The sequence below is a fragment of the Phacochoerus africanus genome, chromosome 1 (assembly GCF_016906955.1).
Source record: "Phacochoerus africanus isolate WHEZ1 chromosome 1, ROS_Pafr_v1, whole genome shotgun sequence".
Taxonomy (NCBI): Eukaryota; Metazoa; Chordata; class Mammalia; order Artiodactyla; family Suidae; genus Phacochoerus; species Phacochoerus africanus.
Genome location: NC_062544.1, coordinates 152,520,798 through 152,546,826, shown reverse-complemented (window position 1 = coordinate 152,546,826; position 26,029 = coordinate 152,520,798). Strand labels below are relative to the sequence as shown.

Genomic DNA, 26,029 nt, shown 5'->3' with positions numbered 1-26,029 from the left:
CTCCCAAGGACCTCATGGCTGCCTTGGGTTCAAGTGCTGATTGGATCAGGATGACCATTTTGTTGGTCCCCTCTTTTGCACATATAATAGCATGAGACTCTGCCCAGGAGGCACTGCTGGACTGAACTCTGCCTCAAGTGAGCAATACAAAGCCAGAGACAAGGACCAGACCCGGGAGAACGAGCGCTGTGCTCATCCTTCCAGGCAAGACGGCCTCAGCGGGTGTCTGCCAGGTGCTCTACTTCCCCTCCCTCCCAGGGGACGAACAAAGGGATGGAGCCCAGGGATGGGGGTGGACACGGCAGAGTGACACAGGAGCCAACCTAAAGGGGTCCCAAGAGTCAAAGCTGGAACAATTTGGGCAAGAAAATCTCATTATATTGGATTGTAACCCAAAGTACATAATAAATACCCCTAAGTCCATCCTGATGTAAATGAGTGAATAAATAGGCAAGTAGGGAGATCAGACAATCTCCAGTACAGAAAATACTCACCCTTGAAGAGGTGGAACAAACTCCTGCCCCTCAGTGAGGGCTGTGCTTAGGACCGCTTCCTAAGAGGGAGGAGAGGAAAGTGGGGAGAAGCAAGCCAATAGCAGAGCCTCAGCCAGGTGATCAAGGTCAGCACAACAGCATTGAGTCCTGCTATGGCCACACCCTTGTTAGGACAGGATGGAAATGGCCCTTTACCTGTGCTCTTCTTCCCAGTGACCCTTAATCCCAGTTTAATTATGAGCAAAATATCAAATAAGCCCCAGTGAGGGTCAGAGTACCTGACCAGCACTCCTCAAAACAGTCAAGGTCATCAAAGACCAGGAACGTCTGAGCAACCGTCACAGCCAGGAAACCGCCAGAGATGCGATGACTGAATGTGACGCAGGCCTGGATGAAGAGAGGACAACAGATCACTGAGGACATGGGCACAGAGCACAAGGACGTGTGGTGTGGATTCACTACACGTGAAAAATGTGCCAAGTGACTGTAAGATGTGGACGGGGAAAGACCTATGCACCATCTTTGCAACAATTCTGTACTTCTCCAGCTGTTCTCAAACACAAAGCTTACTTTTTAAAAATTAAAAGAGACAAACAGATGTCATCCAAATAACCCATCAGGATTTATTAGAAAACATACCAGGGTTCCTTCAAAGCAACCACGCCAGGAATTATGATAAAAAGAAACCCTTCCACACTAAACTGAAATGCTGCCACCCGCCTGAGTGAGGACAGAACCCAACCTGGGGCGAGCCTCCTACCCACAGGCCGGATTGGGCCCAGCCTGCCCAGTGTCCTCGTAACCTCAGCTGTCTCACTTCATGTACTTGTCCTGCTGGTCAGCCAGGATCTTGGCCGAGGACTTGGCGTCATAGAAGAGCTCACTGATCTCCTCGACATGTTCCTTCTCAATGCCATCTTTCCCGTTGATCTTGGCCAGCAGGTTGGCTGGGGTCAGCAGCTGCACCGAGTACCTAGAGTAGCCAGGGCAGGTGTAAGTGGGGCCACGGATGGGAGTCCCTCCCCAAATCAGCAAGAACTTGTGCCAGATGCTGCAGACACAGAGAGAGATGTCACTCTCAGAGACCTGGAGTTACAGCCCCACCAGAGAGGGGCCAGAAGTCACCACCACAACATAAGCCCTACTTCCCTAATCTCTGTCCCTGTCTAAAAGTCCTTGGCAAAAGTCACTCCACTGCTATTGGAAAGGGACCGCAAATTTGACGTATACAGCTGCGGGCAGTTGACACCAGAATGCAGATTGGGACAGGGAATGCGGTGGAGAAATGGCACATGCCCCATCCAAAGGATGGAAGTCCGGGAGTTTCTAAAAGTACCACTCTACCCAAACCAGACAGCTTGCAGTTCTTTTTTTTTTTTTGCCTTCTCTAGGGCCGCTCCCGCGGTATATGAAGTTTCCCAGGCTAGAGGTCTAATCAGAGCTGTAGCTGCTGACCTACGCCAGAGCCACAGCAACACCAGATCCAAGCCGCGCCAGTGACCTACACCACAGCTCACGGCAATGCTGGATCCTTAACCCACTGAGCAAGGCCAGGGATCGAACCCGCAAGCTCATGGTTCCTAGTCGGATTTGTTGACCACTGCGCTACGATGGGAACTCCCAGCTTGCAGTTCTGCTTCAAACTTAGAATCGAGGAACGACTCAAAGGGAAAGGGTTGGGCTGAGCACTGTGAAGTCATGATTTCATGAGGAGTCAGGACATGGAGAAGGGCCACGCTCCACAGGAACTGGCTTCTGGCCACTGGTGAGCAGCCAGGAGAGCCATCTCTGTCTGTGCCTCTCCCACCCCTGCCCCTGGCACCCACCCCCCCACCCCCCCACCAGGTGCTGGTGCACAGGGCCAGAGGGGAAGGGCTGCCTGCCCTGCCTGTTTCTGCTTCTGCCCGCTCTTCCACTCAAGGTAAGCTCTCTAGCAGAGAGACCACCTGCTTCAGGATGAGGGGACTTCACCTAGGGCTCAGCTTTCTCAGGTGCTCTGCACTTGGCCAGGGATGAGACCCACCACCCAGCACTGAGGAAGAGTAGACCCTGGAAGACACAAGCCAGTCTGGGTATGCGTAGGCTTCCGGGCACAACTGGCTCACCTCAGAGTGGTCTTAGTACCAATCTCCCCGAGGTGGTTCAGCGCCTCCTCACTGATGTTGATTCCTTCTGTCTGGGCTCGTATTTTAATGATCTTTTGGAGAGAAAAACTATGATTAATCATGACTGACCTCAAGCGTTCTGTCTCACCTCCTAAGAGCCCAGAGGCCCAAACCTGGGTGGGTGGGGCAGAGCTGACCCCACAGGGCTGCTGGCCGTGCACACCTCGGGGACACCAGCCACACACACACACACACACAAACACACACAAATGCGCATGCGTGCGCGCCTTGGGCCTTGTGTCCACACTGAATGGAAGGCAGCTGGTACCCAAGGTGTGCACTGGGGCAGCCCAGCTCCTGTCCCCTCAGCCCCCCCAAAAGCTGCCCAGGCCCCCTCAGGGGCGTCTAACTTTCCTGTCCAGCATGGCCACCTCCTATAAGCACTCAGGCAAGAAGAGACACTTTTTATTTGCTTGATAAATACCAAGTTTAAATAAATCAACAAAGCTACTTTTAAAGATTTACCAGCCCTCAGAACATCACTGGGAGATATCTCATCTGTCAAAAGAGCCCGGCGCTTGTTGCAGTCTGCAGATCCTGGTGAAGCTGGAGGGGACGCGGGCTGGTGTGGGGACACTGTAGCACAAGTGGCACCAGGATCCTGCAGGCAACCGAGCTGAGTGATAAGGGGCAGCAGGATAATGATGTTGTGTGTTGTGGAGCTGAGATAACTCGAGGACTTCGAGCCTCATATAATACAGGAATTTTTCACTTTGGCAGCTTCGTAAACAAGATATCAAGAAGCCCTTGTTTAAATTAAAGCTATAAAAACACACCCAGGGTAGAGGCATAGAAGTGGGAAAGACTGAGCCCCCAGCTAAAGCCTCACCAGGAAGCAGGACCAGAGGTTCAGGAGGTGGATATATGTCAAGTGGGCCTTGTGTCCACACTGACTGGAAGGCAGAGGACCCAAGGGCAGGAGCAGAGGGGTACAGAGGTTAGTGTCTGGTGACTCTGGGATCCAGTGTGGCAGCTTCTGTCAGCATGAAAGGCCCTGCTCAGCAGGAACCAAGTCCAAAGATGTGAGTAGGCTGGAAGGTGTTTAGGCCAGCACATGCCAAGGGGAAATGTCCCCTCTGCTGCAAGCAACCAGTGCTGCCAGAGGCCAGGGGCTGGCAAGAAAGTCTTTCATTTTGTCAAAAGAGGCTCAGAACTCAGATTTTTACATGAAATTTCGATTGCTAAATGTTGTCAACTTGTTTAAATATTTCACAAAAACATTGCACTGGCCACATCAAACTTATCTGTTCAGCCAACAGGCTGCCAGGTGTGACCTCTGTCAAAAAAAAAGTCTTAGTTTGTACATGTGTTTATTCACTGTCTGGGGTCTGAAGTGAAGAACAGCTGAGCAGAGCAGTTGCTGGATGGGCACGAGGACAGCGGGGACAGGAGCAGAGGGGGAGGCTGTAGCCCGAGGACTCCCCTCCAGCCACGACAGTCTGAGCTGGGCAGCTCTGTGTCCCCTCTCCAACAGCTCAGACTGCCAGGAAAAGCACCCTCTGGGCCTTGGGGAACTCTAGTGAGATGCTAATATTGGGTCCTGGTGCCTGGTCCAGGGACAGCTTCATCCGAGCCTCCGGCCCTCGAAGGCTGCACTGAAATGGAGGCTCAGCTTCAGGAGTGCAGAGATGCTGGGCTCTCACTTTCTGGAGCGTCAGAGCAATCCCCAAGCTCCTGTCTCAGACTGCTTAGAAACGGACAGTTCATAAATTAGATCTTTAATCATTTAATAACCTGCAGGGATAGTTTATGAGGGTGTCGGCACTGATGGCAGTGTACACAAGTTATATTTACTTTGTTTTTTTAAAAAATCCACCCCGGATTCCAGCAAAAATGCTAAGGTTGTCCCTTAAACAGCACAAAGCCATGTGTGTCCTGGTAGCTGGTGTGTCCTCTGCTCATCAGAGAGAAAGCCTAAGAGGCTGAGAAGAGGCCTGACTCCTGGCTGAGCCTCCACACTTTGCAGCACAGAGCACATCCACGAAGCTGGGACAGCTACTCTGGGTTGAATGGAGGTGGTAGGGGTGCACTTTCTTGAGCCAAGTCCCAGCTCTGCAGCTTATTTTGTGACATCAGTTTTGAACCCTGGTTCCTAAAAGCTGCTCGTAAGGACCCCAGTGGGTGTCTGTGTATAGCAGTGGGAAGGGATGGTGCTGCCCCCTCCCTGAATCATCGTTACCATCTCACGACAGTCTTGAAAGGAGGGAGCACATCTTGCTGGGGCGCCTGGAGGGTCACTCAGCCACAAAGCACTGCGGGTATGTGGGCAGCCCAGGCAGCACACAGGGCTCCAGTGCCCACAGCCAGGGTGGGGAGGGAGCGATGTCTCCTAGCTTTTGCTTCTGCTTCTGGTCAACAACTGCCTTGGCTTCAACCTAGCACCCACCCGAGAGCAAGAGACAGTGATCTGGCGACAAGGCCTTAGCCATGGACACTGTCTACCAAGGAACGCCCCCCCCAGCTACTACTCTGATCACTAACTGCATCGGTGTCCCGCCCCTGCTGGTAAAGGGGAGAGCCTGGCTCCAGGCACCATCAACACTCCTAGGTGCTGAGCGATAAGCCACGCCAAGCAGGACCAGGCAGGCGGGCCACAGGAAGGCAGGGGGGCTGCTCGGGAAGACCCAGGAGAGGCCCCCTGACCTCCAAAAAGGGAAGCTTGCTGACCAATTACTAGAGGGACTCCACCCACAGCTGAGGTATTTCTAGCAGGGAGGAGGCTGGTAGCAAAGAAACCAAGACTACGGGCTTTAGGGTCAGATGGCCTGGATTCCAGTTATCAGTCCTGCCACAAAGTAGCCACTGTTGAGCTGTATGAACCTGGGCAAGTAAACCAGCCTATGTCTTGGGGTCCTATAGAAGAGCAATGATAATAGTTTTCTCCGACTTGTGGTATCAGGGACAAAATGACTCAGTACAATGTCCAACCAGGAGAGCCTATGCTCCTGAGAAAGTCAGACAGAGCTCACCAAGATGTCAGTGCAGCCCTGGGCCACCTTGCCTCAGCCACATGCTGAACTCACCTACGTCCCCCAACAAAACAGTGCTGGGGTGAGGGTTGGCAGAGCAGATGGCTGGGCTCAGCAGGGTACAACCTGGCTTTGTGTCTTGGACTCAGTGACTCAGCAATTAAAATGGCAAATAACTGGCTGGAAGCACCAGAAGGGGACTGGGGATTCCCAGGGTGCTGAGGCACTGTGTGGCACAGTTGCTGCTCCATCTCCAGATCAAGCAAGAGGTGAGTGTGCAGGGAGAGTTGGGACTGTGCCCCTTGGGATAAGGCCAATCTCAGGCATCCCTGTCATCTCCCACTGTGAAGCCCAACCCAAGTTGAACTCATGCAGAACTGAGCATGCACTATGCCGGGCACTGAGCTAAGCGCTGTGTGCCTCCTTCACGTCTCTTACTGTGAGGTTAGTTTTATGCCTTCCATTCCACATGCCCTCTACGCCTGTGAGGCTGCTTCACTACCATCCCTAGGGCCTCAGCAGCAGCCCCAGGAAACCCTCCACTGTGACCCTGTCACAGCAGATGGGCTTTGCCAGGATTCAGGTTCTGTGCCTTCCAGAGCTGGCCTGCCATGGGTTCCGGTGGACCAGAATGCCTGGCTTTGCCTCTGGGCAGAAAAGGCTGTGGGCAGGCTCTGGGCTGGAGGCTATCACGATCTGATATTCTAATGCCTCTTTCCTAAAGCTGGTGGTCTCCCTAATAGCTGTCATCAAGTTGATTTTCTCACTGTCCATTTCCTGTTTACCAGAAGGAACAGAATAGAAGCGAGAACAGCCAAGACCATAGGCACTTCAAGCCCAGCCATTGCTCAGATGGGGGCCAAGGCTCCGAAGCACTGAGACCTGCTGTGTAGCCAACTCTGTGGTGGGAGATGGGGTAGCCAAGGCTACTCTGCAGGCACTTTCCTCCTCAGCATCAGGGACACTGAGAGTGAAGGAGGGAGGCTGCTCACCTGTTTCATCTCCTGTGGGGTGTACAGCATGGTCCGGATGATCATCACTCGGTCCAGGAGGTCAAGAGGGATGCCATGAGGAGAGGTGATGTCCTCCGTTCCCCTGCAAAGCCCAGAAAGACCACATCACTCAGGCCTGGGAGTGGAAACAGGCCCTGGAACCATGGCTGAGGCACTCAAGATGACAAAGCAGCTAGTTCCTGTTCTGAGAGTCAGAGGCAGGACCGCAAAGGGCACAGACTAACTCAGGTGGCGTCAAAAACAACTTCAATATTTTACCAAATATCAACACCACAGGACATTTGGGGAGGAGGGAAAAAAGCTACTGAAAATCATATTCAAAATATCCATATAGGTATTTGCCAAATTTTCATAAAGTACATTAAATACATAGACTTTTGTTGTCGTTGATGCCTTTGTCCATGTTGCTTCAGTCTCTTAATAACCCATCAAGTGTCCACCAAAGTGCTGGGCATCTGGGCAGTTTCCATTTGTTACTGCTACTATTAATGGTACTTTGATAAATAATTTTATACATTTAGCCATGAAAATTTCCTTAGCAACTCTCGTGGAGCCTGACACAACCCCGAGTATCTCCTTGGACAAATGAATGAATAAACCAATGTCCTAATTTATGCAGCTACTCAAGTAAGCTGATCCCACCACACTGTAGCCAACAGTGAGTATTCTAATCCTTAGTTTGCTGCTTAAAGATTTAGAAAATGGAAAGGTAACACATTGTCTGAATCTGTATTTCCTTGATTACTAAAGACTCATTTGAATATTTCCCATGTATTCATTCATTATTTCATTCTTTTGAGGAACTGTCCAATCATGTCATTTACCTAGGTTTTTCTTGAATCCTTAGCCAAGCCAGAGAACAGCCCAGGAGAAGATGCCTGCCAACCTGCCAGGCCACATGGCACCAGTTCTGGATGGGACATGTGCCAGGCAGGCCCCAGTGGCACACAAGCCATGCTTCCACCACATCTGGAAGCCCAATGAGCTGAGCCAGGGCTCCAGCTTCTGCCTTCAGGAGCCAGAGCAGCAGTTCTGGCCTCCCCACTTGATTTGTGTCTATGGTCACAACTCATCAATATAACAAAGAGCAAAAGCAGGTCACTTGGGGTTAACTTTTAATATTGGAGTACTCAGTTTCAAATGTAAGTAAACATTCTAGAAATATAACTTCGGTAAAAGAAATCTGTTGAAATTCTATCCAGTCAGTTCAAGTACAAACTTGTATTTATTATCGCAAAAATAAAATGCTGTCCTGACCCAGGCTACAACAGTACGAACCTTGAAAAGGTTATGGTAAGTGAAAGAAGCCAGTCATGGACAGGCAGACACTGCATGATTCCACCTGTAGGAAATATGCAGAAAAGGCAAATGCACAGGGCAGAGTAGATCAGAGGTTTGCCAGGGGCTCAGGGAAAGGAAAATGGGACTTACTGCTTAAATGGGGACAAAGCTTCTGGTTTGGGATGGTGGAAAAGTCCTGGAAACTCTTCCAGATGATGGTGATGGGGCTGTACAACACTGTGAATGTGATTAATGCCACTGAATTTTACACTTAAAAATAATTAAAATGGGGAGTTCCCATTATGGCTCAGCCGTAATGCACCCTATTAGCATCCATGAGGACAAGAGTTGGATCCCTGGCCTCGCTCAGTGGGTTAAGGATCTGGCGTTGCCATGAGCTGTGGTGTAGGTCGCAGACATGGGTTGGATCTGGCATTGCTATGGCTGTGGTGGAGGATGGCAGCTACAGCTCAGATTTGACCCCTAGCCTGGGAACTTCCATATGCCACATGTGTGGCCCTAAAAAAAAGACAAAAAAAAATTAAAATGGCAAACTCTATGTTATATACATTTTGTCACAACAAAAACAATTCAAAAAAAGAATAAAATTATACATTAATAATTGTAACATTAATAACTAAGACCTTTCCAAATAAAAAGTAGACTAATAACAAACACAAATATTAAGATAACTTTAGAGAAAACAAATCTTCACCAACAAACATTTCTAAAAATAATAAGGAAGAATTAAAGAGATAAAATTTCATCATGATTCAAATCTGAGTATTTGGTATACCTTCAATCTTCATACTAAACAAAATATCCTTTAAAAACTACATTTAATTTTTAGTTATTTAATTTTTTTCTTTCTAGGCCACCCCATGGCATATGAAGTTCCCAAGCCAGGGATCAGATCAGTTGTGACCTATAATACAGCTGTGGTGACACCCGATTCTTAACCCACCATGCGGGCAGGGGATTGAACCTGGGTCCCAGTGTTCCCAAGATGCCACCAATCCAGTTGCACCACAGCGGGAACTCCCAGTTATTTAATTCTGCTTTGGCCATGTGTTTCTTTTTTAAAAGTCCTGTTTGGGTGGAGTCCCCACTGTGGCCCAGTGGGTAACGAACCTGACTAGTAACCATGAGGTTGTGGGTTTGATCCCTGGCTTCACTCAGTGGGTTAAGGATCTGGTGTTGCTATGAGCTGTGGTGTAGGTCACAGACATGGCTCGGATCCTTAGTTGCTGTGGCTGTGGCATAGGCTGGCAGCTATAGCTCCAATTTGACCCCTGGCCTGGGAACCTCCATATGCCGAGGGTACAGCCCTAAAAAAGACAAAGACAAAAAAAAAAAAAGTCCTATTTGGGGAGTTCTCACTGTGGCTCAGCAGAAACGAACCCAACTAATACCCACAAGGATGCAGCTTCGATTCCAGGCTTCACTCAGTGGGTTAAGGATCTGGTGCTGCCGAGAGCTGTGGGTGTGGCGTAGGCCGGCAGCTATAGTTCTGATTCAAACCCTAGCCTGGGAATTTTCATATGCCGAACTGTAGCCCTAAAAAAAATTAAAAATAAAATAAGTAAATAAATAAAAATAAAAGTCCTACTTGGTAATTCTCTTGGGAGTTCTTGGGAGATCTTTAAAAGATCAATTAGCCATCTTAAAATATTCCCAATCCTGTAACAACTCATGATAAATCATCTTCAATTCAGACACAATAACAAATACAAAAAGTCCAAAGAAGAAAAGGTTAGAGAAAAAAACCTCAAAAGAACAGAATTTATGAGAATGCATTAAAAAAATATTAGCAAGTCCATAAAACTAAAATTTCAAACAAAAAGTCTGCTTATGGAGTTCGTGTTGTGACTCAGAGGAAACGAATCTGACTAGCATCCATGAGGATGCAGGTTCAATCCCTGGCCTTGCTCAGTGGGTTAAGGATCCAGTGCTGCCGTGAGCTGTGGTGTAGGTCACAGATGCAGCTCAGATCTGGCACTACTGTGGCTGTGGTGTAGACCAGCAGCTACAGCTTTGATTGGACCCCTAGCCTGGGAACCTCCATATGTCATGGGTGCGGCCCAAAAAAGGCAAAAAAAAAAAAAAAAGGTCTGCTTAAAGACTGCTAAGCATTTTTCAGGACTTAAAGACCAAAGATTTTGGAAATTTGTTGAAGCTATAAATCTTAGGTACAAAGTTTCTTTCAGACAACGTATTAGTGAAAAATGGTCTGGAACTCTATTCTGCCAGGCACAAAATGTTCAGTGACACAGAACGATCGATGACATAACTAAGTGGGCCAAAGCACAGGGAGCCCCTCCCCAGCAACCCAAGCTGCTGTAGTCTTAACCCACTGCACCACAGCAGAAACTCCACAGCAGTGTTATTCATAATGGCCAAAAAGTAAAAACAACCCTCTTAACTGTCACCTGATGAGTGGCTAAGGGTGCTATTAAATATTCCTTACTTTGGAACACTATTCCACCATAAAGAACAAGTAAGCACTGATGCATGCTGTCATGTGGATGAGCTTGAAAATACTGTGCTCAGTGAAAAGAGCAAAGCACTGGTGCTCCTTATACCAAGGTCCAGAAGAGATGTACACACAGAGAAACAGAAAGTAGACTAACGATTGCCAGGGGCTATGAGGAGGGATGACAAGGGAATATGTAGGGGGCAATGGGATAGATATTGATAGGTACAGAATTTTGGGGGGCGTGACAAAAATGTTCTAAAATAGATTGTGGTGATGATTGTACAACTTTATGAATATACTAAAAACCACTTAATTTTATGCTGTAGGTTGTGACTTGTGAATGTTATCTTCATAAAGCTGTTTAAAAAAAAAAAAAAGCACCACCTGGGGTGTCTTCTACCACAGGGCTGCAACTGAGACCACATCCTAAGTCCTGATGCTGTGGTGCAACAAAGTGACTTCTGGAAAGAAACCTCTGCGAAGACTCCTTAATCCCAGGGGGCTACGTTCCACTGGAGAGGAAGCCTCACTATTTTCTGGAGTTGGGTCAGGGCCAGTCTCTACTTTAATACCCGAGGACCTTGCCACCAAAAGGAAAGGATTTCTTGAGGTTGCAGAGGGCCAGGGCAGAACCACCTCCTCTGGCGCCCCTTGGGGACTCTCTGCCCTGTGCATGGGCAGAAGTGGCCTGGAGGACGTGGGGCTGCCTGTACCTTCACAATCACTCCAGGCCCTGCCACTTTCAAGCTTAACCCCATGCACTAATGGGCCTCCTAGGAAGCAGTGCAGGAGATCAGGGTAGCAGGGTTTGCTGCCAGATGGCCCCAGGCTTGTGGCCCAGGCAAGTCCCCTCCCCTCCAGTGAGATTCTGGAGGTAATGTGCACTGGCAGGGTTGCCAGGGGTCCTGAGAGCATCAGATGACCCAGACAGAGTACTCAGATGGTTTCCGACACAGAGGGAGCACTTGATAGCTCAGAGTCTCCACCCCACTTCCCCTCAATCGGGAGGTCAGATGTAGGCTTGAGGGGCTCAAGCTTACCAGCTCCCTTAGGAGTGAAGTTTGATAGGCATATCATGTCAGATGTTGCCAAACTGTGCAAATGTTCCAGATACATCACTTCCCATCTAAACCAAAACTAGCACTCTGGATTCAAATCCCAGCCCTGCTTCCAAGTGGTGTGGCCTTGGCCAAGTTCTGCATGTGAACAACGAGAAAAGTAGTCCCTTCCCATTAAGTTGAGGTGAGACCAACAGTGGGCCTGGTGCAGAAAGACCCTCAATACCTGCTGTTTCACTGTGACCACTGCTACTGTGACAGTACTGTGATCACCACCACAGTAAACTGCCCGCTAGGCCTTGGCACCAAAATCTTCTTCTAGAGCATCCATCCCAGTTCTGGCTACCTCATTCAGCAGACCCCAGGAAGACCCACACTGTACATCTTCCCTGAACTTGGGTAGCTACAGTCTGGCAGCAACAAGCAACCCCCACCTCCTGCAGGCCGGGATCACAGCTGTCTGAGAGGGTGAGAGCCAAGTTTCCCAGGCCCTACTGGGCAGGTTCTGAGATCAAAGCCACCTTTCTATGCACTTTTTTCCTCCTGGATGGGATGAGACTGAGAGACCTTGGTCCTGCCTGAAGCTGCCTGGCTCTGCAGGCCTCTATCTGCTGGGCCCACAGAGAGGGAGGGACATGTGTCAGCAGAGTCCCTCGGCAGGGGGCGCCACTTGTCCAGGCTGAGAGCCCTTCTGCCAGCTCTCAGGCTGAAGCCAGGCCTGATGAAAGCAAAGTCCAGAAAACTGACAGGGTCTGTGCAACAGGGACGCCAGGCTCACCAGGCCACATATGCAGTTCCCAGACACTGCCCAGGTAGCCAGGCTCCTCTCACCACGGCCTGGACCTGTACAAGCTGCCTTCCCTTCAAGATTGCAGAAAACACGGCGACAATGACAAGCAGTGGTCTTGTCAAGACAGCATTACAGGGATTCAAAGAGGGACTACAAGCTACTGCCACATGAACTTGAATGGTGCACACAAATCCTCATTCTGAGTGAGAATGATCATGTGAGTGGGAGGCATGCCCCATAGCCAGCAGCATGGCTCAGTGGAGACCAGCTCCTCAATATAGGCAGGTCTAGGTGAACCAGCAGCCTGCACTGCTCACCTGCTTTGGCTCCAGCTCTGTGCTGAGACACCTATGGCCTTGCGGTCTCACTCCCTGCTGACAGGAGCACATGACCTCCGGGGCTCCACTGCAGGCTTGGAGAGGGTTCCATACCACCCCTAGGGCCCTAGTGTTGCTGGGACCGGCCCCCACACTCATGGGAGTTTTTGCTAGAGAGCTGGAGGGGTGTGTCCTCTGGGCCCCCTTCCTGAAGGGAGGCCTAAGGGGGGAATAATAGGGGAGGCATCAGAGTGGCTCCAAGAAGGTCTGGGCCAGAAAGAAATGACAGGTTTCACTGTCAGTGACCTGGGTTCTCATCCTGTCTTTATGATCAGGGGCACACATGCTGTCATTCTGTTTCCTCATCTGAAAAGTGAAGTCAGGATATGCACCTCCCAGAGTCAGGATTAGGACGTAGCTTAACAAAGGCTATGTTGTCAAGGACTGACCCACTTGACCTTACCTCTGCCCATGCCAACCAAATGACCCAGTCACACCCCACTGGAACCCTGGTTACCATGGGGGGCCCTCATATGCAGAAGCAGGGAGGCTGCTGTGTTGGTGACTGTGATGGGGTGAAATCAAGCCACTTGAATATTTCCCTTGAAACAAATATAACCAACCTACACCGCCACCCTGATTCACAATGTGGACTGAAAGTGATCCTGGGGGAACAAATGAGCCTGGTCAGAAGGTGGAACGGCCTGTAGTACCTGATGACACAGTTGCCTCGGTTGGATGCAAAGATGACAATGGGGGCGATGGAAGACTCCAGGGCTCGGTGCAAGTAGGTAAAGCACTCGATGTCCAGCATGTGGACCTCATCAACAAAGAGCACCCCCGGGACCAGCTCGGCCACGCCCTGGTCGATGTACTTGTTCACCACTTTGTTAATCTCCCCTCGGAGTTTATCTAGGAGGAAGGACGCACAGGCAAGGTCAGTGAAGACACCTTTCCCCCTTTCCCCTACCCAAATTCAGTCCAAGCCCAAGTTTGGGGCTGGGTGTGACTGTCAGCTGTGTGACCCAGGCAGACTACGTCCCCACTCCAGTTTCATCTCAAAACAGGGGTAATCTTACCTAAGAGTCACAAAATCGGCAGCCTCCCCTGAAGATGTGTTTTGTTAAGTTTGTAAATGGATTCTACAATGCTCTGCATGTCTCCACAGGGCGTGTGAGCCCCAGTCTGCCACACTCCCCACCAGGCCTTATTATCTCCTGTCCACCCAACTCTGCTCCCTGCTCCCTGCCTCATCCCTGTTTGGAGTCTTGGAAGCTTACATATGCGAATCTCCCTGTTGGGCACTCAGTAAGTGACCCTTTCTCTTGGCCCTGTGACAAGCTTCAGTTAATTAACTTTCAATCAAGTGTCTGGAGGAAGGAATAGAGTGGTGGTGAATCCTCTTGGGGGGAAATCCGTGAGGAATGACAGGGTCTAAGGAAAGGCCCCATCTCCGAGCTCACGAGGAGCCTCTCCAAAGCTGAATAACTGTCCCAGGTCATAGTACTCATTTATCAGCAGGAGGGAGAAGCCCACAAACTCAGCACCACTGATGACAGCATGAAACAGGGATGGCCCAAAATGCGTTAATACGGAAACTGCTCTGGCCGACTCTAAAGGGCTCAGATGACTCCAGTGGCTGAAACTTTCAAGAAAACAGAGCTTTAATGTTTAACATTTTCAGGTTACAAATCTATGGGTGCTAATTAGAAGAGACCAGAGTATACCAGTTGGCAAGAGAAGCAGGTAAACTACAGGACCACAATGGGCAGTCACACTCCCACCTTGCCAGGGACCAAGGTGCCAAGCGTGCCATGCACTGCAGGACACGACTGACAGGCTCCGTCTTTGGGATGAGCGTGAGGACCCCAAGGGCAGCCACATGCTGTCAGGGTGGTGAGGAGTGTGCCTCCCTAGGCCTGTGCCAGACCCCCAGCCCTGCTTCTTCTCTCACCTGTGATCTCAGTCTTCTTTGGCTTCATGAGCTGACCCATCATAGACAGGATATCTTGTCCCCCCTGCACAAAAGAAGATTCTGGAGTCAAGCAGCTGCAAAAGGCCTCAGCTCCACCATCCCCGGAGCCCCACGTCAGCTGCCCCATCCACTCGACAGGGGTCCTAAGATGCGTAGACCTTGGGCACCTCCACTGGAAGCCTGAGGAGCTTCTTGACACAGAGGAGTTTCTAAGAGGCTGACCTGCCAGAATCAAGAAAACACCTCTGTGGAAAGTATAACCACCCTCCACCCCCATCCATGTCTCTTCCCAATTCCGAATTCCTTTATTCCCTGGACACCCAGCTCTCTTAGAACTCAATTCTAGCCCACATGCCATGCTGTCTCCTGGGAGGCTCCTCCTTGGGGCGTCTGACCCCTGACCCCATCCTGATGCTCCAGCTCCCAGGGACAGATGGACTCTCAAAACACCAGGACGCAGCCACTCGTGTTCCCCTGCCTCCTCTCACTAAACTCAGCTACAGTCACAGCAGCCGGTCCCAACCAGAGCTACACAGAACCTAGAGCCCATGTTGTACCACAGCCGGCCCTACCAGGCTCACCCTCCTGTCGGCTGCTTGCAATGCAGCAGCAAGAAGCCAGCCCTCTGTGTTCACCCGAGGCTTACAGGCAGGCCCCAGGATACAGGGTGTTCAACAATGAAAGGTGGCCAACATTTCCTGAATACTCACAACATCTGATACTCAAAACAGCCCCTCTAGGTGGGAAATATTATGCCCTTTTCACAGAACAGCAAACTCAGAATCAGAGAAAATCACAGAAAACCCAAAGACCCAAAGTGACTATTAGCCAAGCCCATTAGTGTCACAATCCCTGACGTGACTCAAGTGAGACTCTGTCAGGTGAGTGGCTCCCAGCAGGGTGGTTTGGGCACAGCCATTCTGCAAACTGAAGCGAGACTCTTCAGCAATCTCTTGGCTGAGGACTCCAAGAGAAAAAAAAACCACCTATACATCAAGCTTCAGGACAGAAAGCCTATTCCCAGGCTAGTGAAGAGGTGGCCTCTTTTAGGACAAAGAGGAAACCAAACCCAAAGTCCACGGGCAGGGAAGAATCAGAATCTCTAAATCGCATACTTCCCAGAGGTGGCATAAAGTCACTCTGCACCTTCCCTGCCTCATTAGTCAAGACACAGGTATTACCTTCCACTCGCATGAGGAGCAGGTACAGTTCCAGCTCAAAACTATAAAACTGGTGATTGTGGGAGTTCCCTTGTGGCATAGTAGGTTAAGGATCTGGCATTGTCATTGCAGTGGCCTGGGATGTTGTTGTGGTGCGGGTTCAATCCCTGGCCCAGGAACTTCCACATGCCACAAACAAAACAAAACTGGGGATTCTGCTAAGCAGCAGGAAGACATGGCTTTGTCAGGCTCCCTGAAATCCTAAGAAGGGCTCAAAGAACACTCCTCCCCTCTGCCATTAATATCCAAAGCATCCCAGGCCCAAGTCCAGTGCTGGAGAGGAGCCACAAGGGAGCTGGCCAGCTGGGCTGGAAGAAGGAACAATGCACAGGAAACCATCTGTGACTAGAGCATTTGAATTGGAACAAAGGAGCCCTTCCTAGCTCTTGTCGATTTTAATTGCTGAACATTACAGACAGAAAAGGACTGTCTGCCCTAAGAAGATGCAGCAAGACTGACAGTTGGTCTGGAGCCTCCAGCATACAAAATGTTCCTGTGCCAGCAGGCCTGCTGCTGTCCTACCTGGGGCCGTGCGTTGGCCACGTCCAAGTCATGCAAGGTCACATCCTGGATGATTTCCTTCTTTTTGTGCACATCCCCCTTGGGCAGGGGGACATACTCCTCAGCTTCAAGGTCGAATTCTGTGGCATAGGTATCGCACCTGCCCTGCCTCTGCAGAGAGAGAGAGGCCCGAGGCCTGGGGAGTTCCACTGCCAAGTCCCCAAGCGGCCCAGCGCCAAGTGAGATAAAAGTCCCAGGTCCCAGCTGCGGCCCTACAGCCGCCTTGACAAACTCCAAACGTGGCCTGCTTCCCTGCTGCCCAGAGGAGGCAGTATCTGCTCATCGCTGTGCTCCAAAACCTAGTTGAAAAACACCCGATACTCTCTCCCAGAATCTCCCCCCTCCTTCCTTTTAACTGTATGCAATTTCTGATAAAGGGCAAATCCAGTACATTAACTGGAGACGGAGGGGCTGTTCAAGACTCTTTTGTAGGTGGGTGATTTATTGTATGATATGAAGTATTATGCTCATCCATTAAGCAGTGAGGAACTCTGTACAGGACACTGAAAATCAGATATAAAAAGAATGCCAACTAATGCAGCATTCCTTTCCACATGCATATATCTTGGGAAGAAAATACCAGAGAGATAAAAGGAAGATTAAATACCTTGTGCATTTCAATTTGAAAATGACTACAGTTCTTTCGTTTTCTCACCGTTCTCCCCCTCTAAACAGGTTTTAGTATTTTTCTAACAGACTGTCTGTTTTAATCATGAGAAGGTTAAAGAATGCAGATAAAAGGAAAGCAAACTTGACTAAACATAAAGGAGCAACTGCTGACCTTCCATCAGTATCACAGAAGACACCAGAGTCCCTCCCCACACACCCTGGACCCAGGAAGAAAGGAAGCCACTTCCTGGCCACCTGGATCTCCTTGTGGCATTACCTTCACGGCCCCACTGTTGGCTTCAATGTAAATCACATCTCCAGCCTCTACTCGCTCTTTCTGCAAACTTTCAAAAATGCTGGGGTCCAGCTTTAAAAAAAAAAAAAAAATAGTGAACCAGAGAACACATTCACATATTATATTTATTTCTGACATATTTTAAGGTAGCTTTCTGTCAGAGTGTTGAGGTAGCTATGACCCTATGGAAAGAAAAAGAACGTGTGTATGCGCACACATGTGTCAGCTTGTATGAGACTGGCTTTGGGGTTTCAGTGCCCAGTGAAGGCAGGAGAGGGGCACGAAGGGAGACCCAAGCTACTCATCCCCTTTCTTCCCAAGGTTGCAAACTGGCAGCTATGGCTCTGATTGCTTGCAGGTAGGGCCCATACTGTCCACAGGACCACAGACCCAGGTACCCATTTTGAGATCGCTTCCCCTGCTTCAATTCTTCACTCTCCCCATGTTAGGCAGGCGTGGTGTTTTTCTGCAAGTGAAGCATGCTAAACCTGCTTACACTTCGTGGCTGGCATTCTGTGGGCCTAAGATTTTGGACAAGCCTCTCTGAGCCTCAGTTTCCTCACCTATATAAGGGCACCAGGGGTGACCAACATCACAGACGTGTAAGATTCAAAGAAAACATAAACCAGGATCTTTCCCAAGCCAGTCAAGCAAATCCCTGTGTTTGCTCCCTTGAGCCCATCTGCTTATGTCTCCAGAAAAGGAAAGTAGCACATTTTGGAACTGATGCCTTTTTCCAGATCATCCACATTCAGGCTACCCTACGTGATAAATACTCTGAGACAGCATCTTTTGTAAGGGGTCAATATTTAGAAACAAGTTTCTCTCAGTTAAACTTCGAAGGGAGCTGTTACTCTCCATTAAACTTTACATTTTATATATGAAAAAACTTCGGCTTTGTTTAATCAAAATCAAAAGGGTAGGAGTTCCCATCGTGGCACAGTGGTTAATGAATCCGACTGGGAACCATGAGGTTGCAGGTTCAGTCCCTGCCCTTGCTCAGTGGGTTAACAATCCGGCGTTGCCGTGAGCTGTGGTGTAGGTTGCAGACGCGGCTCGGATCCCGCGTTGCTGTGGCTCTGGCGTAGGCTGGTGGCTACAGCTCGGATTCGACCCCTAGCCTGGGAACCTCCATATGCTGTGGGAGCGGCCCAAGAAATAGCAAAAAGACAAAAAAAAAAAAATTAAAAGGGTAAAAACCCAGGACTCAGCGAAAAATGCCAGATATAAAAGTACACATATTGTACGATTCTATTTACACGAACTGTTCAGAAAAGGCAAATATATAGAAACAGAAAGTAGATGAGTGGTTGCCAGGGGCTGAGGTGGCAGGGGGAGGATGGGGAGCTATTGTCAATGTGTTTCTTTTGGGGTAATGAAAATGCTCTAAATTTGGACTGTGGTGATAGCTATACAACTCTGTAAACAGGCTAAAATTCCTTGAGTAGTACACTTGAAATGGGTGAATTTTACTTCAAATGAGAACTCAATGAAGTTGTTACAAAGAGTAACTAACCACAGAAGGCACCCATGGCTCTACCTCCTTGATGAGGTGGGCCTGAGGGCCCTGAGCATGAAGATGGGGGGGTGGCAGGCCCCTGGCGTAGGGCTGGGATGAGGGAGGGACTCCATAAAGATGACAGCACTTCCTCCTTCACACTTACATATCCGCAGAGTATTTGAACTCTGTCTCTCCAAACAGCTTGTACATATGCTTAAAGCAGCTAGAAGCACTCATTTTAAAAGCAAAACATTCACCCTTTTGTTATTTTCTTAAAAACAAACAAAGCTGTGCAGAACAGCTTTATGAATAGCTGAAATAAACTGCATGCCTTATTTTATCTAGCCTACATTGTATAGTACACATTCTTTTTTTTTTCTCAATCATTTTTAATCAGTTAATTTCCCAAATGAATTGACTGAAGATGTAATTACTGGAAAGGTGGCAGATCCTACCCAGAAATCTAATTAATACAGAATGGAAGAGATGAGGAGGAGGTTTAAGAGAGAGAGATTTGCAGAGGCAAGCTCCTGAGATGGAAACCCTGTTAGGAAAAAGAAAAATGGCCCTTAGAAGAAGTGACGTTTTTATGATCTCCATAAAGCAGTGACCAAGAAACCACCTTACAGAATCAAAGAACCATAAAAATCACAGAGGAGAGCAAAGATGGAGAAATTATATGGTCAGTCCACTGCAGTTCACAGATTGGAAAATGGAAGCCCAGAGAGCTCAACTGACTGCTAAAGGTCACACAGCAAGCTGGAGGACAGACAACACAGTGGTTAGGACTCAGAAACTGCTCTGCCACTAACTAGTGGTGTGATCCTAGGATACCTGCTTAACCTCCCCACAAGCCTCAGCTCCTTCATTTGTAAAATGAGGAAAATCACACACACACACACACACACACACACACACACACACTCAAATTTGTTGAAGAACTTGGCCCAGGGCACAGACAACAAGTGGGAGCAATGAAGATAATTTTATCCATTATTCCTAAGGCAAAGCCACAGTCAAATCACCCCATCTCACAATAAGATCAAAGCTACCACTTTTGAGGTATCTAACTTAGGTAACCGGTGGCATACCCAAAGCTACAACTTTTATCCTTTAAATAACTCTGTGAGAGAGGCAGTTATTATGGAACAGATAAACTACCACTCAGACAATGTCACTGCAGGCCACAGTGCTGTGCTGTGAGCTGCAAAGACTGCAAACCCCATGCTCTTCCCCAGGCATCCCTGCTGTTGGAATCCTCAAAGCTTATAAGACAGGAGTCCTATAAGCCAGGGCCTTCCCCACTGCTACCATCAAGGCCCTCTAGAGAGCCCTGGCCTCAGCAGAACCAACTATTGAAGCTACCACAGATTTCTAGCCCCGACACACAAAAAGGACCGTAGCCAGGAATCTGCACTGGGGCCCTGGGGAGCTTGCCACCCCCCATTTTCAACTCTCACCAGATGGCTCAGTGCTGCCTCTCCTGTGAGCATGAGCACTGGGACTGAGTCAGTGCCCAGGACTTTTGATATGGTCAGTGTGAGATGCAGGACGGTCTGCACCGCTCACGTCCTCACATGCATAGCTTCCTTGACATCAACAAGAAAAGAGCCATCTTTACTGAGTCCTCTGTGTGCCAGCCCTACCTGACATGGGACATCCTCCAACTCCCAGGACATCTCATCGCCCCCACCGAGCAGACAAGACAACTTCAACTCAGAGATCCCGCCACAGAGGAGACCTAAGGTGTGCTCACTTTCAACTGCTTGGTGCCCTTGGCCGTCTTGAGCCCGATAACCACGTGGCTGATAGTCTTGCCATAGCCCCCCATCGGGTTCTCCGTCTCGCAAGGCGTCAGCTCCGTGACCTCGCCTTCATAGACCTCCTTGGTCTCCTTTATCCGCAGACCTGGAAGAGAGCGGGGGATGAGTCCTGGTGAGAAGATGGCTGATCCCCTCTCAGTCTTTCAACAGCCTTCTTAGCCAGGAAACCCCCACGTCCCAAGAACTGACACATCAACTTCCCTTGTCCATAAGGCTAGGGAGGGAAGTGCTGTCCACACACCTGATAGGAGTAGCTGCTCAGAACACAGAGAACTCATCTCTTTCACTTTCTCAGAGGGAATGTCCAGGTTCAGAACCAGAACTAGGCAGACAAGCCATTATCCTCAAAATGGTTTCAGACATTCGCCATGCCTCCCAAAGGGGGGAGGCTGAGCTTAACACTAATTCAGTCTCTGCTTCACTAGAGCAGCAATGACCTTTTTTTCTTGCATTTTGGACTCTGGAAGGAATTTTTTTTTTTTTTTTGGTCTTTTCAGGGCTGCACCCGCGGCATATGGAAGTTCCCAGGCCAGGGGTCCAATCAGAGCTGTAGCCGACATCCTATGCCAGAGCCACAGCAACTCAGGATCCAAGCCGCGTCTGCAACCTGCAACACAGTTCATGGCAACGCTGGATCCTCAACCAACTGAGCGAGGCCAGGGATCGAACCTTCAACCTCATGGTTCCTAGTCAGATTCGTTAACCACTGAGCCATGACAGGAACTCCTAGAAGGAAATTTTTAAGAGCAGTGGAATAACTCACTACATCCCTGTCACTATCAGGCCTGAGCAAGGTAGAAGATAATGAGAGGTGCATTCCCACGGCAGAGGAGAGCAGCCTTGCCATTCCTCTGGGCCTCTGGCCGCTCACTGCACACCCCAAAAACACCCAGCTGTCATTCAAGATTTGTAGTGGGTTGTTCTAAACTCTTCCAGAGTTATAATTAATCTCCAAAGCAACCCCCCCATACCAAAGCACAGTATGGTTTGAGTCTCTCCTCATTGTAAACATCACCCACATGAGCTATTCAATAAATGTTTGCTGTCGAGTTCATGTTGTGGCTCAGTGGGTTAAGAACCTGACAAGTATCCGCAAGGATGTGGGTTCAATCCCCGGCCTTAACAGTGGGTTAAGGATCCAGCACTGCCGTGAGCTGTGGTGTAGCTTGCAGACACAGCTGGGATCCCACGTTGCTACAGCTCTGATTAGGCTGGCAGCTGCAGCTCCAATTTGACCCCTAGCCTGGGAACTTCCATGTGCCATAGGTGCAGCCTTAAAAAGACACCCCCCCAAAAAAAGAACCCGACTAGTATCCATTAGGATGCTGGTTTGAACCCTGCCCTCACTCAGTGGGTTAAGGGCCCGGTGTTGCCTTGAGCTGTGTTGTAAGTTGCAGAGCCAATTAGGATCTGGCATTGCTGTGGCTCTAGTGCAGGCTGGCAGCTGCAGCTCTGATTTGACCCCAACCCAGGAACTTCCATGTGCTGCGGGTGCGGCCCTAATAAATAAATAAATACATGTTTGCTGTCAATTAATTTTTAGAACATGGCTCCGATGTCTTTTCACACAATGTTTTTGCTGCCTAAAGCACCTTTCCCTCCTCTTTGGCCTCAGACTTCCACTTTGAGACTCACCCCCCCTTTACAAAGCTGCCCTGACACACCATTCTTCCCCACCCTTCCATCATCCCACCACCTCCCCTTACCCCCACACCCTGTTCCTTCCCGGGCACAGCACCTACACACAGTCCACCAGGACCCGCAGAGCTGACTAGCCCCCAAGAGACTGTCACCACCTGGGCTGAGGGCCTAGCCCCCCCAGCACATGCGACTGGATGAATCAAGGAAGTCACTTAGGGGTGAGGGGGTATCATCAGGCAAACCAGTCAACCAAAGAAATCTTCCTGTGGATACTTATACAAGTTCTGTATAAAGCCTGAGATCTCTAAGGACGCCACCCCAGGATATACCATGACACCCCCAATCTCCATACTACAACCCAGATGTCACCTGGATCAAGTCCCATGTCTGCCTGGGTCGCAGCCGAAGCAGAGTAGCTAGAGGGGTTGTAAGGAGTTTCTGGAGTTCTGATAAGGTCTGTTTCTTAATTTGGGTGCTGGTCACAGTAGTGCACTGACTTTATAAATTCACCAAACTACACAGTTTTGATTGATGCTCTTTTGCTTCAATAACATTTACACTAACATATAAAAAAGGAAAATGGGCTTTTCTAACAAAGCAATGATAGTCATTAGTAACAGGTTTTCTGAAAAGAAGAGAAACACTTATCACTGAATACAGCCTCTCTGAAAACACACATAACACATACACACTCATGCACAAATTCTAACTCCCAAAGTCGAGGTCAAGAGCTATGAATGGCTTTCTCCAAAAACACAGCCACGCCACAGCTAAGCTATCAGCTATTAAATCTATTTTCAGAGGATTCCAGAAACTTCAAGAAAGCCATTCTGGAGTTCCTGTCATGGCGCAGTGGTTAACGAATCCGACTAGGAACCATGAGGTTGCGGGATCAATCCCTGCCCTTGCTCAGTGGGTTAACGATCTGGCGTTGCCGTGAGCTGTGGTGTAGGCTGCAGACGCGGCTCGGATTCCGAGTTGCTGTGGCTCTGGCGTAGGCCGGTGGCTACAGCTCCGATTGGACCCCTAGCCTGGGAACCTCCATATGCCGTGGGAGCGGCCCAAGAAATAGCAAAAAGACAAAAAAAAAAAAAAAAAAAAGAAAGCCATTCTAAGTCACCGTGCCTACCATCAATTCAAAGGTGAGGAGGGGTGATTCTACTGTGGCTCATCAGGTTAAGAACCCAGTGTAGGTTCCATGAGGATGGGGGTTCAATTCCTGACCTCCCTCAGTGGGTTAAGGATCCGGCATAGGTCACAGACGCAGCTTGGCTCTGGTGTTGCCATAGCTGTGGTGTAGGCTAGCAGCTGTAGCTCGGATTCGACCCCTAGCCTAGGAACTTCCATATGCTGTAAAAAGAAAAAACCCAACAAAGTGAAGAGGGAAAAATCCTGGGGTAAGATTAAGTGAAGATTTGTACCGAAGTGACCCCTGAACTTGGGGAAAGCTGGCAGACCACACCAACACAATCAACAATGAACCAAGGCTGCATGACTCTTCAACCGCAGAAGCCATACTCAACCCGGTCCACAGAGGGCTTCTGTCTCTACTTCACAGACATGGGAGTACCCTCCAGAAGTAAGAAGGGGCCTTCCCTCCTTGGGGTAGACCCAGGACTGAAGTTCAAGTGTCCAGGACCTGTTTCCTCCAACTATACCACAAAGCCAGCTCAATGACAGCCTTTCCCACAAAACTTGCCCTGTCTTTTCCCTTCCAGTTAACATGTGCCCACAGACCTCATCACCCTCTTTCTGCCAGCCCTTGAGTATGACCCCAGTCTCTATCTAGTTTATATTTTGCCCAAAGGTAAAAACAGAAACACAAGGAAAGGAGTACCCATTGTGGTGCAGTGGAAACGAATCTGACAAGGATCCATGAGGATGCAGGTTCTATCCCTGGCCTTGCTCAGTGGGTCAGGGATCTGGCATTGCTGTGAGCTGTGGTATAGGTTGCAGATGTAGCTTGGATCCCTCATTGCTGTGGCGTAGGCTGGCAGCTGTAGCTCCAATTCAACCCCTAGCCTGGGAACCTCCATATGCCACAGGTGTGGCCCTAAAGAGTAAAAAGCGCAAAAAAAAAAAAAAAAAAAAAAAGAAGAAATAAAAAAAGAAACAAAGGGAAAGATGGATTAAAAAGATCTAAGACACATACCAACCAATCTATTATATAGACCTTTATTTGTACCCTGATTCAAACAATAATACTATAAAAGAAAAAACACAAACAACCTAAATGTCCATCAACAGAGCATTGGATCAAGAAGATGTGGTACATATACACACTGTAGTATTACCCAGTCATTAAAAGGAATGAAATACCAGCATTTTTAGCAACATGGATGGACCTAGAAATTATCATGCTAAGTGAAGTCAGCCATACAATGAGACACCAACATCAAATGCTTCCACTGACATGTGGAATCTGAAAAAAGGACAGACTGAACTTCTTTGTAGAACAGATGCTGACTCACAGACATTAAAAAACTTAGAAAAACTTATGGTCTCCAGAGGAGACAGTTTGGGGGGTGGGGGGAATGTGCTTGGACTGTGGGATGGAAATCCTGTGAAATCAGATTGTTATGATCATTATACAACTACAGATGTGATAAATTCATTTGAGTAATTAAAAAAAAAGAAAAAAAAAGAAAAAACACAATGACACTTATGAGACAATTTGAAATTTGAACACTAACTAGAAATGTGAATTCTGATACTAAAGAATTCATTGTTAATTTTTTCTAGGTGTAAAAATGCTATTTTTAAGCCTTCATTTTCCAGAGATACATACTGAATATTTAGATAAGAAAGCAAGTCTGGGAATCCCTGTTGTGGCGCAGCAGAAATGAATCCAACTAGGAACCATGAGGTTGCAAGTTTATTCCCTGGCCTTGCTCAGTGGGTTAAGGATCCAGCGTTGCTGTGAGCTGTGGTATAGGTTGCAGACATGGCTCGGATCCTGCATTGCTGTGGCTGTGACCAGCAGCTGTAGCTCTGACTGGACCCCAGCCTGGGAACCTCCATACGCTGTGGGTGCAGCCCTAAGAGCAAAAAAAAAAAAAGAAAGCAAGTCTGCAATTAATTTCAAATAATGGGGGAGAGGCATAATTGGGGCTATAAATCAATCTAGATTGAGTATGAGTTGAAGCTGGTGAAGAGGGGCCATGGAGGAGGTCATCATACCACTTGACTACTCTTTGGGCACTTGAAATCTTCCAAAGTAAAAAAATTTTTTAACGGAAAAAGAAAAAATAATGAAATACTACTCTCTAACTCCCAGATTTATTAAAATTAAAAAGACTGACAACACCAAGAGTTGGTAAGGATGTAAAACAAGAGGAAGGTTTATACTGCTGGTAGGAGTATAAGTTGGCCTAGAAACAACACGGAATTACTTCCTAAAGATGAAAACATGAGTACCTGTGGTCCTGTACTTCAACCCCTCTGTACATTCCTAGGAGCCGGGGTGCATGTGTGCACCAAGGGACACAGCCAGCAATGGTTACAGCCAAACACAGGGCAACTCCAGTGTCTATGCTCAATGGAAGAGATTAACTGCACTGTGTATGTTCCTACAACAGAGGAGTATGGAGCGATGAGAAAGAATTAAGGCTACATGCAACCACAGGGAAACCAAGACAGAAAGACAGATGCAACCTTATGGGTGCTTTGGAGTGCTGCCAATATTCTTTCTTGACTGGGTACTGGTTTCATGATTTTTCTATTTATAATTATCCAACAAGCTATATACATTTATGTTCTGTGCACTCCTCTGTATGTATGCACTGAAATATCACATCACTTAAAAAAATATATATTTAAGTAATGGAATTCCCATCGTGGC

At 48.5% G+C, this 26,029-nt stretch overlaps 1 protein-coding gene across 2 annotated transcripts in view; it reads right to left on the bottom strand.

Moving 5' to 3' along the window:
• Window positions 1-1,094: 1,094 nt before the first annotated feature.
• The window catches only part of RUVBL1 (RuvB like AAA ATPase 1), a 50,802-nt gene continuing 25,867 nt past the window's right edge, over window positions 1,095-26,029 (bottom strand). For both annotated transcript variants that reach the window (XM_047782448.1, XM_047782441.1), the window contains exons 4-11: window positions 20,481-20,632; window positions 17,206-17,295; window positions 16,281-16,430; window positions 14,518-14,581; window positions 13,277-13,475; window positions 6,621-6,723; window positions 2,600-2,691; window positions 1,095-1,467 (exon numbers count right to left, since the gene is read on the bottom strand). In XM_047782448.1, the coding sequence (XP_047638404.1) occupies window positions 1,308-1,467; window positions 2,600-2,691; window positions 6,621-6,723; window positions 13,277-13,475; window positions 14,518-14,581; window positions 16,281-16,430; window positions 17,206-17,295; window positions 20,481-20,632 (1,010 nt within the window). In that variant the 3' untranslated portion in view covers window positions 1,095-1,307. The remainder of the gene's footprint in view (window positions 1,468-2,599; window positions 2,692-6,620; window positions 6,724-13,276; window positions 13,476-14,517; window positions 14,582-16,280; window positions 16,431-17,205; window positions 17,296-20,480; window positions 20,633-26,029) is intronic.